General features: G+C 41.1%; 1 protein-coding gene across 1 annotated transcript in view; it reads left to right on the forward strand.

The window, feature by feature from the left end:
* LOC122553554 (60 kDa lysophospholipase-like) overlaps positions 1-13,072 on the forward strand; it is a 122,614-nt gene that overhangs the window by 60,058 nt on the left and 49,484 nt on the right. Inside the window, 1 exon segment of the mRNA XM_043697527.2 lies at positions 11,409-11,528. Coding sequence (XP_043553462.2) covers positions 11,409-11,528 — 120 coding nt within the window.

The following is a 13,072-nucleotide window of genomic DNA, read 5'->3' on the forward strand; positions in this document are numbered from 1 at the left end:
TTTATGCAAATCATTTGTTTTTGCTATTCATTCATTGGATGTGGCAGTAAAATGGGCAAATGTAGTACTTGCTGCACATTCCTAATTTCATTTGAAAAGCTGGGGGTAATTCACCTTTTTTGAACTGCTACCATCCATGTGATAGGTGCACCACAATGTAGTTAGGGAGGAAGTTTCAGGACTTTGACTCATCAACAGCAAATGAATGAGGATGTACTTCAGTCAAGATGCCTACAGGGAGAAACTTTTAAATACCTGGAAGCAGTCTGGCCAAATATTTATAGAATTTAAGTGGGTAAAGCAACATAGTTTGAATGTAGGCATTAAAGATAGAACTATATATGAGGCCCTTAGGCAAGTAATTTTCCAAAAAGAACCGAAACATTCACTCCCTCCCTTAGTAAAAGTAAGCAAGGTACCTGTGAGTTGCATTACCTTTTGACAAAAAAAAATCAGGTACACTGCTTACATTCCCTGCACACTCGGTACATGAGAAATGTCCAGTTTTCTTTTGGCCTTCTCATCTGCTTAGCTACTGTTTTTACATAAAGAGGAAAAAGTAATTCCGTGTCCCTTTCATCAAATTGCCTTAACCTTGACAATGCTTTGAAAATCATTTAGTAATAAACCTTCCATATGCAAAGAACTTCTTGGTAATTTCCAAATCCATTTTGATATAAAAATGCCCAAGAAAGCTGATGCATTTCTTGTCATCATTTTCTAATTATTAGCCTGCCAATTTGAATTAAAGAATGCCATTAGTTTTGTGCGTCAGGATGAGCCTTCCCTCTTATGTTATGAACAATGCTGGAGGAATGCACTATTGCTGTAAGTCCCACTATTCCTTGGCTCACAATATTAAATGAAAATATTTTTTCTAGTTTCCAGATGACCATTTAAATACATTATTTGTATAAGGCTATAAACCAAAAGATCAACCAAGTTTTATAATGAACATAATTGTTATTATCAAGACAAAACTTATTCAATAAAGATGCAATAATTCATTAACATACACAGTCAGTAACATAGAAGGATAAATTCAGGAAAACAGAAGGGAAATATCAGATTTCCCTTCAAAAATTGACTTGCTGAAGAAAGAAAACACAATAGGCTATTTTAGAAGGCATAAGATGTTCCAAAATCTTTTACATATTCTGGCACATGTGGTCAAGTCACTAATCATTGCAGAGGTATCTGTAGCTGAAAATGTGTTGCTGGAAAAGCGCAGCAGGTCAGGCAGCATCCAGGGAACAGGAGAATCGACGTTTCGGGCATAAGCCCTTCTTCAGGAATCAGTGGATTCCTGAAGAAGGGCTTATGCCCGAAACGTCGATTCTCCTGTTTCCTGGATGCTGTCTGACCTGCTGCGCTTTTCCAGCAACACATTTTCAGCTCTGATCTCCAGCATCTGCAGACCTCACTTTCTCCTCAGAGGTATCTATAGTCTTGCAGACACAAAACAACCCCAAAAAATGAATAGGTTTCACCCTGAACTAAGCTAGAGGGTTTTGTTCTCATAAGTTGCCAAATCAGCTGGGCAGTTCATTCATTGCAAGCTTTCCTCCAAGTCAACTTGTTCTGAGTAGATTGCTCTCCAACTGAACCAATAAAACACTCTGTCCAAGCCAGTGATTATTCAAATCAGACCTATCAGGATCAACAGCAAAGCAAACTGTTATTGCCAGCCTTGTGACTTCTAGAAAGCTTTGTTTAAAAACAAAACTCCGTAGACAACAATGAACTTCCAATGATCTATTTTAAAGACACTGCTTCAGGAATGCCCACAAAACCTGAAATAAATCAATTTTCCATAATCCATCAAGGTGTAAATCTTCTATGCAATAATAAATATAAAGTGTCTCCATAAAAGCATTCACATGAATACTTAGACATATAAGAATGCCATTGCAATTTAGTCTTTCTTGTTACAAGTGGAATTATGCACAAGTTTGTCCCAGCTGATTTGTTAGGCAACTGACCCCCACTGCAGTGACAACTGTGAATTCTGCCAACCAACACAGCTTGACTAGGCACAGCAGGTCATGGTATCAATATCCATGATTGAGAACTTTTCTCTTGCTGTGCTGTCTTGGATCACAGAGTGTTTCTAAGGGGTTCTTCAGATTTGGTTAAAAGTAGTTAAGAGAAGGCTTGACACAGGAACTTGCTTTAATCTGAATATTTATGAAGTGATCATCAACAAAAGGAAAAAAAAAGCAATAAGCCTCATGTCTTCCTGTCCTTCAGGGACCCCTCCATTGACGGCTGGTCTGGAGGCTTAGGTTCCTTCCTGGCACTGTTTGCAATCCCAGTCCAAGGTGAAGTCCCAGCTACTTGAAATAAAACTGTTTTATTCAGTGTAACATACAGCAAAATATAGAAAACCAAATACAGAAAATAAGCTGTCTTCAACACCTACAAGAATGTTCACAGGACTCATTCAAGGTCATACAGCTGTCGAATATCATCAAATCATCAACAATTTTAGCCCTTCAGCCCATCCAAACATATGCTCACTATGGTAGTAATGTCCTGTTGAATTGGTGTGGAAAATTTTGCCAACAGTGACTGCTGTGTGAGTACTCCCTACGCATGTTCAAAACATAATTTATACTTTACCGTGGAAGGACTATAATGGTCATCTCTTGCTGCATTAATAATCAGTTGGCCAAAATTTACAGGTGATATTCACATAACAGCATTCTAACATCTCCTTCACAAATTTGTTATTCCTACAACTTTCTTTCTCTCGCAATAAATGGCATCCAGGGTAATCCTTTGTATTGGGCTTAAAGTGTGAAATCATTTGAGCCCACTCCTGACTCAACCTCTTTTGGGGTCAGTGGGCTGATTACATCTCTAGGTAAAAACAATGAGGTAAAAACAATGACTGCAGATGCTGGAAACCAGATTCTGGATCAGTGGTGCTGGAAGAGCACAGCAATTCAGACAGCATCCGATGAGCAGCAAAATCGACGTTTCGGGCAAAAGCCCTTCATCAGGAATAAAGGCAGAGAGCCTGAAGCGTGGAGAGATAAGCTAGAGGAGGATGGGGGTGGGGAGAAAGTAGCATAGAGTCCCTGAGATTCTTGTAGAGAGAGGAGGAAAACTTCTTCAAGGCAGGCATCCTTGCAAGACGATTCGCAGTAGGGCTAAAATCAACGAGGTAAAACAATGACTGCAGATGTTGGAAACCAGATTCTGGATCAGTGGTGCTGGAAGAGCACAGCAATTCAGGCAGCATCCGACGAGCAGCAAAATCGACGTTTCGGGCAAAAGCCCTTCATCAGGAATAAAGGCAGAGAGCCTGAAGCGTGGAGAGATCTACAAGTGCCTTGAAGAAGTTTTCCTCCTCTCTCTACAAGTGCCTTGAAGAAGTTTTCCTCCTCTCTCTACAAGTGCCTTGAAGAAGTTTTCCTCCTCTCTCTACAAGAATCTCAGGGACTCTATGCTACTTTCTCCCCACCCTCACCCTCCTCTAGCTTATCTCTCCACGCTTCAGGCTCTCTGCCTTTATTCCTGATAAAGGGCTTTTGCCCGAAACGTCGATTTTGCTGCTCGCCGGATGCTGTCTGAATTGCTGTGCTCTTCCAGCACCACTGATTACATCTCTACCCAATATCCAGAATGAAAATCTGATCTGGTGAGTTGGGGAGCTGTCTTAACTCCTGTGATTAGATTAGATTACATTACAGTGTGGAAACAGGCCCTTCGGCCCAACAAGTCCACACCGACCCGCCGAAGCACAACCCACCCATATCCCTACATTTACCCCTTACCTAACACTACGGGCAATTTAGCATGGCCAATTCACCTGACCTGCACATCTTTGGACTGCTTCAGCAGCCAAGTCTAACCTATGTTTCCAGTTGAATCACAGTTTATGCAGGTATAGAACATAGAACATAGAACATAGAAGAATACAGCACACTACAGGCCCTTCGGCCCTCGATGTTGCGCCGATCCAAGCCCACCTAACCTACACTAGCCCACTATCCTCCATATGCCTATCCAATGCCCGCTTAAATGCCCATAATGATGGAGAGTCCACCACTGCTACTGGCAGGGCATTCCACGAACTCACGACACGCTGAGTAAAGATCCTACCCCTAACATCTGTCCTATACCTACCACCCTTAATTTAAAGCTATACCCCCTTGTAATAGCTGACTCCATACTTGGAAAAAGATTCTCACTGTCGACCCTATCTAAACCCCTAATCATCTTGTACACCTCTATCAAGTCACCCCTAAACCTTCTTTTCTCCAATGAAAACAACCCCAAGTGCCTCAGCCTTTCCTCATACGATCTTTCTACCATACCAGGCAACATCCTGGTAAACCTCCTCTGCACCCGTTCCAGTGCCTCCACATCCTTCCTATAGTATGGCGACCAAAACTGCACTCAATACTCCAGATGCGGCCGCACCAGAGTCTTATACAACTGCAACATGACCTCAGTACTCCGGAACTCAATTCCTCTACCAATAAAAGCCAGTACGCCATATGCCTTCTTCACTGCACTATTTACCTGGGTGGCAACTTTCAAAGATCTGTGTACATGGACACCAAGATCCTTCTGCTCATCCACACTACCAAGTGTCCGACCATTAGCCCAGTACCCCATCTTTTTGTTACTCTTACCAAAGTGAATCACCTCACACTTAGCTACATTGAACTCCATTTGCCACCTTTCTGCCCAGTTCTGCAGCTTATCTATATCCCGCTGTAACCTATCACGTCCTTACTCACTGTCTACAACTCCTCCGACTTTCGTATCATCCGCAAACTTGCTCACCCCACCTTCTAACCCCTCCTCCAGGTCATTTATAAAAATGACAAACAGCAATGGTCCCAAAACAGATCCTTGCGGAACACCGCTAGTGACAGCACTCCAAGATGAACCTTTGCCATCAACTACTACCCTCTGTCTTCTTCCAGCCAGCCAACTCCTAATCCAAACCTCCAACTCACCCTCAATGCCATACCTCCGTATTTTTTGCAGTAGTCTACCATGGGGAACCTTATCAAACGCCTTACTAAAATCCATATACACCACATCTACCGCTTTCCCCTCGTCCACCTCCTTAGTCACCTTCTCAAAGAATTCAATAAGGTTTGTGAGGCACGACCTGTCCTTCACAAAACCATGCTGACTATCCTTGATCACATTATTCCTATCCAGATGTTCATAAATCCTATCCCTTACAATTCTCTCTAAGATTTTGCCCACAACAGAAGTAAGACTCACCGGCCTATAGTTACTAGGGTTATCCCTACTCCCCTTCTTGAACAAGGGAACCACATTTGCTAGCCTCCAATCTTCTGGCACTACTCCTGTAGACAACGAGGACATAAAAATCAAGGCCAATGGCTCTGCAATCTCCTCCCTTGCTTCCCAGAGAATCCTAGGATAAATGCCATCTGGCCCAGGGGACTTATCCATTTTCACCCTTTCCAGAATTTCCAACACCTCTTCTCTACATACCTCAAAGCCATCCATTCTACTTAATTGTGACTCAGTATTCACATTGACAACAATGTCCTGTTCCTGATTGAATACTGACGAAAAGTATTCATTCAGTGTCTCCCCAATCTCTTCAGCCTCCACACGCAACTTCCCACTACTATCCTTGACTGGACCTATTCCTACCCTAGTCATTCTTTTATTCCTGACATACCTATAGAAAGCCTGAGGGTTTTCCCTAATCCTACCAACTAAGGACCTTTCATGTCCCCTCCTTGCTGCTCTTAGCTCTCTGTTCAGGTCCTTCCTGGCTACCTTATAACTCTCAATCGCCCCAATTGAACCTTCACGCCTCATCTTTACATAGGCCGCCCTCTTCCCTTTAACAAGGGATTCCAATTCCTTATCAAACCATGGCTCCCTCACATGACCCTTTCCTCCCTGCCTGACGGGTACATACTTATCAAGGACACTCAATAGTTGCTCCTTGAACAAGCTCCACATATCAATTACGCCCTTGCCTTGAAGCTTACTTTTCCAAGCCACACATCCTAAGTCATGCCTCACCGCATCATAATTTCCCTGCCCCCAGCTATAACTCTTGCCCTGTAGTGCACACTTATCCCTCTCCATCACTAGAGTAAAAGTCACCGAATTGTGGTCACTGTCCCCAAAGTGCTCACCTACCTCTAATTCTAACACCTGGCCTGGTTCATTACCCAGAACCAAATCCAGTATGGCCTCACCTCTTGTTGGCCTATCTACATATTGTGTCAGGAAACCCTCCTGCACACATTGGACAAACACTGACCCATCTAACGAACTTGAGGTATAGCTTTCCCAATCAATATCAGGAAAGTTAAAGTCCCCCATAACAACCACCCTATTACTTTCACTCATCTCTTGAATCATCCTCGCAATCCTTTCTTCTACGTTTCTAGGACTATTAGGAGGCCTGTACAAAACTCCTAACAGGGTGAACTCACCTTTCCTATTCCTAACCTCAGCCCAAACTACCTCAGATGGCGAGTCTTCATCCATCGTCCTTTCCACAGCTGTGATACTATCTTTGACAAGCAATGCCACACCTCCCCCTCTTTTACCCCCACCTCTGACCCTACTAAAACATTTCAACCCTGGGACCTGCAACAGCCAATCCTGTCCCTGTTCTACCCATGTCTCCGTAAAAGCCACAACATCGAAGTCCCAGGTACCAACCCACGCTGCAAGTTCACCTACCTTATTTCGTATACTTCTTGCATTGAAGTATACACACTTCAAGCCACTTTCCTGTTTACAGGCATCCTCCTTTGAAATTGATGCCATGTTCCTAACCTCCCTACACTCCAGGTCCTGCACCCTAAAGCTACAGTCTGGGTTCCCATGCCCCTGCAGAGTTAGTTTAAACCCCCCCCCAAGAGCACTAGCAAACCTCCCACCAAGGATACTGGTGCCCCTCAGGTATCTTATTCTTTTGTTTTTATGTTCTATGTTCCTATTTGTACTGGTTGTATATGTTTATGCCTCAACACTGGAGGATGCACTTTTTTTATTCATTCAAGTGATGTAGGCATTGCTGGTTATGTCAGTATTTATTGCCTTTGCCTAATTGAAAGGTTATATAGTGGTGGGTTGGCTTCTCGAATCACTGCAGTCCTGGGGATAATTTACATCTACAGTGCTATTAGGGACGAAGTTCCAGGATTTTGACCGAGCAACAATGAAGGAATGTTGATATAGTTTCAAATCAGAATAATGAGCAGCTGAGAGAGGAACTTCTAGGTGGTGGCATTCCCATGTATCTGTTACCCTTTTCCTTCTAGGCTGTGGAGAATGTGTGTTCGCCTCTGAACGAGGCGTATGCAGTCCAGCAAGAAAAATGCTGGAAAAAGGTTGTTATTGCTCACTACAAATTGCAGTTTAAGCTGTCAGTAAACCTGTTTGAACCTCTCAAGTAAACTGAAACCATGCTACTCAATTACTGATAACACAAGAATTACCTGCCTTGTAGCCACAGTATTTATGTGGCTGGTCCAGCTGAGTTTCTAGGCAATAGTAACCCAGGATGTTGGTATTGAGAATTTGATTCATTCTTATTGAAGATGAATGTTGCCTGGCACCTGCGTGGTGTAAATGTTACTTGCCACTAATTAGCCTAAGTTTTACTATTGTCCAGGTCTTGCTGCATTTGGATATGGACTGCCTAAGTATCTGAGGAATCATGAACAGTGTCACACTAGTGCAAACATTAGTGAACACCCCCACTTATGGCCTGATGATGGAGGGAAGATCATTGAGAGAGCAATTGAATATTGAGACATAGAGATGTATAGCACAGAAAAATAACCTTCTATCAACCAGATTTTCGAAATAAATCTAGTCCCTTTTGCCAGCATTTGACCTGTATTTCTCTAAACCCTTCCTATTTATATACCCATCCAGCTGCCTTTTTAAATGTTGTAATTTAACCAGTCTCCACCACTTCCTTGAGCAGCTCATTCCCTATACTCACTACCCTCTGCATGAAAAAATTGCCTCTTAGGTCTCCTTCATATCTTTCCCTTCTCACCTTAAATCTATGCCATCTAGTTTTTGACTGCCTCCACCCCGGGGAAAGGACCTTGTCAATTCACCCTATCTATGTCCCTCATGATTTTATAAACTTCAATAAGGTCATCCCTCAGCTTCTGATACTCCACTACTCAGTGTCTCCTGATAGCGCAAACCGTCCAACCCTGGCAACATCCTTCTAAATCTTTTCGGAACCCTTTCAAGTTTAACAACATCCTTCCTACAGCAGGGAGAGCAGAATTGCACACAGTATTCCAAAAGTGACCTAACCAATGTCCTGTACAGCCTCAACATGACTTCCCAACTCCTATATTCAATGTACTGACCAATAGAGGACTGCAGTTGAAGTCTCAGTATCAGAGTGTCAGCTTCTGCATGACTTTACATAGGATAACTGTGTGAATTTCAGATAACCCATTTTTGGATCTGTATTCTCCTTATCCAGTTGCCAGTTCTCATTTCCACATTACTTGACATTTCTGAACAGTGTTCTCTATAAACACCAATGAAAGCTGAAGATACATAATCAGGAAATTTCAATAGATGAGATTACCAACCTCCATGAACTCCTAGACTAGGTGTAGTGTTGTCTGCTAAAAGTCAATAAATAAATATTTTTAATAAATAATTATTTTGGAGTAAATTTATTATCCTGCGTAAGGTTTGAAACAGCACCCTGGGATTACGTACAATTATCCTGACACATTTTCAACTTGTTTTTGGAACAACAAACATTTTAAAAATCCCAGTTAAAGAAGAATAAAATTCAATTTTAAACTTTTTCCAGTCCTTTGATAACCTTCCTTCAATTTGCCAAAATAATATTCTTGTGGATTGAAAACAACAAAAGTCACTGGAAACATAATCAGTTCAAAGAAGAAGTAACAACGCAGAGTTACCAAGTCTGATACCCATGAGGATGGCCTCAACCGGGATTTGGGTTCACGACAGACGACCCCACTACACTGTACTGTTACGACACGGGGTAAACTCTTCTGTGAATTTAAACCAGCCACACAGAAAAGCTCACCTTATGCCACAATTGGTTAAATTTCGAGACACAAAGAACTATCCCAAATACCAATATTTAAAGAAAAAATTTAACAATTTTATTCTTTAAGTCCAAAAGAGAACAATAAACAACAACTATTTATAACTGCTTTCTCCTAAACCTATTTCTACCTCTCACTCTACAATATTGGTCCAATAAATTCCCTCTTAAATTTATGGCAAATCACTTGCAAACCCAATTGTCGCCTCTGGATATCAAACTCTCTCTGTAGATTTCTCTCGGTTCGCTTTGATGTTCTGCTGCACAAATTTCTCAAGGACAGGTACCTTTCAGAGAGCTATTCTGCTGGCTGTTATGTTCATGCTTGGCAGCTCTTTGCTGTTCTCCCCCAACTGTTCAAAATGTCTGATTTTATACTGCAAAACATCAGAGCATTTCATTGATTTGATGTCATCCAAAACAGTAAAATTCAAATTCGATTGGAATTTGGTATCTGGGGCATAATTTAAACTGATTGGCCAAATTTGAATTTGTTTCATCCAAATGTTACACTTTTAAATCTTTCAGCATAGTCCATGCCAGCCAGAAATTTCAGCTCCCTTAAAGGTGCAGTACATGTCTCCAACTTCATAACAATACACACACACATACACCCATAATGTTACACATGATCACACTCACACCCTCATGTCGATACTCTCTCTTACTAATGCTGTCTCTCAGACAGACAGACAGACACACACACACACCTTCTCACAGGCATATACCCTGTTACACCTGTGCATTCCCTCTCCCCTCCCCCCTCCCTCTCCCTCACATGTTTGCGCACACAAATATAAATCTGTGGGCTGAATTTGTATTTGCAGATTTATATTTGCAGATATATTCAATTTTGTTCAAATAGCACACAATCTGTAGGCAGTCAGTCCATGTGACATTTTGAGTTCCTACTTTGGAAATAAAACTGGTCTGACTCAAGGTTGGAATACAGATAGACTCTAACCTCACATCTTTAATGCATTGTTTGAGCTGAGCTGTCACCTTTTTTTAATAAAACCTTGTTATCTTGGGAATGTGACTTGAAAGAAGTTCTGGGATTTACGTCTTAATGAATCAAAACATACAATCCATTCTAAGGGATTAAAGACTTCACAGCAATCTAGGTTTGTTCAATACATCGCATCAGTTGTATGACACTTTGAACTTTTTCTATAAATTCTGTGTCCTATGATCCTGCCTCACTAGCTACCTGATGAAGGAGCAGTGGTCTGAAAGCTTGCACTTCCAAATAAACCAGTTGGACTATAACCTGGTGTTAAGTGATTTTTAACTTTGTCCATCCCTGTCCAATATCAGCACTTCCACATCATCTTTTCTTTACTTTTCCATCATGTGAAGTACTTGTAGTCAACTTTTCAGGTAAAAATGCTTGTCGAATTATAGAACAACATTACTCCTGCTCTATCTCATTTAGACAGTTTCTTACATTGATCCAAATACTAATGTCTCTTATTCGCCAACACTATCTTTGTCTTTTTAAAGCTTTTATTTCGTTTTACTACCTTACCATGGAACAGAAAGTTTAATTTAAAAGACAAGTATTTCATTCAATTTGTTAGGGACAAAACCTAGATCAATTTGCTGCTTTTCCTTATGGATTTAGCTTTAATTATTAAGGGTAAAACAGGGGAAGCACTGAAACAGAAAATGCACGAATGTTTGTCAAATCAATGTCAAGTCAGGAACTGTCAAAGAAAAACAAACAAAAATAGTATTAAACTGAGAGAAAAAAATGGCTGAAAGAAGAAATAAGAAAATGTTGACAAATTAAGATTTAACATTTTACAAAATCCAATAGTTCACCACAAAAGGAATGAAATTCGAGTTTTGTTTGTTTGATTTCTGGGCAAGAAGACTTGATTAGATTTCAAGGGGTATTTAAAGCTCTTTTAAAAGTTAGATTTTTCTTTTCTATGCTGAGTTGAATGGGCAAATGCAGCAATTTCATGAATCTCACAGAGAGGTTAAGGGCAAGGTATTATTTTCAGCAAGCTCACTCGAGTAGCAGTTGATTTATAGGGTACCTCTACTTCAGTAAGGTGCTTCACTAATTTGCACATCGAGTAGGGTATTCATTGTTCACCTGCTGTTCATTTTTTTCAGCATATTTTGACCTGATATTTTTATCTTGTTTCAAATGTTACAGACTTGGAATCCATTTGATAATATTTTATTGCTGTTGATGAAATATAACTTAAATATATTTACCCATCATTTGAGCAGATGCTGTTACATGGTCGTGCATGTTGTGATTTTGCAATGTTGAACTATTGAAATTTGTTTTGCTTTGTCTGAGATGCTGTATGAAAATCTGAGAGGAGAAATGAGCACAACACTTGGGAGTGAAAAGATCTCTCTTAAAGACAATCGATTTATTCAAGCTATTACCAAGTTTGTCAATGTCAGCTGCAAAGAGGTAAACTTTATACTTCAAAAGTTTTATTGTCCCATAGTTATAGAATTTACCATATAATTTCTGTTAAACTTATGATAAATATTTTCAATCGCTTTAAAGACTGTCATGCTTTTGTGCAAAAATGTTATGATCAGGAAGTTAATAGGTAGTATTTGACCGAGGAGAACCAGTTGGAGAGATGGTGAGAGCCCTGTGTTGCCACTTTGCACATAGAGTCTTACAGCACAAGAAACAGACCCATCGGTTTTTTAAAAATTGTAATTGTACCTGCATCCAAGAGCTAATTCAGCATTTAACTGACCAATAGTGGACCTTCTCCAGGATCAAGGAAAGAAGAGCAGAAGTTCCACTGACAGTGAGGCCCTTGTTAATCATAGGCTGGCAACTCTACTAAATGGAGACATAGCTGATGAGTTGATAGTTGCTTCTAGAACAATATGGATGAGGGTTTTAAGGGGGCCTCAAATGGCTTTAAGTTGGATAGACTATATAAACCTTCCAGTCATGGAGCAAATCAGAATGTAAATGGAAAGATGATGGGGTTCACACGAATCATCATCCCCCAAAACTAAATGGCACCCACCATCATGCTTGCAATGTGAGAAACAGGGAGATTCATAGAGTCACAGAGATGTACAGCAGGGAAGCAGACCCTTTCGTCCAACTCGTCGATACCGACCAGATACCTTAACCTCATCTAGTGACATTTGCCAGCACTTGGCCCATATCCCTCTAAACCCTTCCTACTCATATACCCATCCATATGCCTTTTAAATGCTGCAATTGTACCATCATCCACCACTTCCTTTGACAGCTCATTCCATACATGCACCACACTCTGCATGAAAAGGTTGCCCCTTAGGTCCCTTTTATATCTTTCCCCTCTCACCCTAGACCTATGCCCTCTAGTTTTGGACTCCCCCACCCTAGGGAAAAGACTTTGTCTATTTACCCTATCCATACCCCTCATGATTTTATAACCCTCTATAAGGTCACCCCTCAGCCTCCGACGCTCCAGGGAAAACATCCCCAGCCTGTTCAACCTCTCTCTGTAGCTCAAATAGTCCAACCCTGGCAACATTCTTAACCTTCTGAACCCTTTCAAGTTTCACAACATCCTTCCTATAGTAATCAGTGACAAAGGAAAAGAAAAGGATGATAATCTGAAGGGAGAATGCAGAAAATTAGGCAGGAATTTAAAAAGGAGATCCTCAAGGGTAGTAATACTTGAATTACTCCCGGTGCTACAAGCTAGTGAGAGTAGGAATTGGAGTAGAGAGCAGATGAATGCGTGGCTGAGGAGCTGATGCATGGTAGAATGGTTCACATTTTTGGATCATTGGAATCTCCTCTGGGGTAGAAGTGACCAATACAAGAAGGATGGATTGCACTTAAATTGGAAGGGACAAATGTACTGGCAAGGAGATCTGCTAGAACTACTCGGGAGGATTTAAACTAGTAAGGTGTGGGGGGGCAGGGGGATAGTGAGGAAAGAGATCAATCTGAGACTGGTACAGGTGGGAAAAGGAGTGAATCAAACAGTC

The sequence above is a fragment of the Chiloscyllium plagiosum genome, unplaced genomic scaffold (genome assembly GCF_037043375.1).
Source record: "Chiloscyllium plagiosum isolate Xiang-an unplaced genomic scaffold, Cpla_swu_hap1 HiC_scaffold_8, whole genome shotgun sequence".
In the NCBI taxonomy this organism is placed as follows: domain Eukaryota; kingdom Metazoa; phylum Chordata; class Chondrichthyes; order Orectolobiformes; family Hemiscylliidae; genus Chiloscyllium; species Chiloscyllium plagiosum.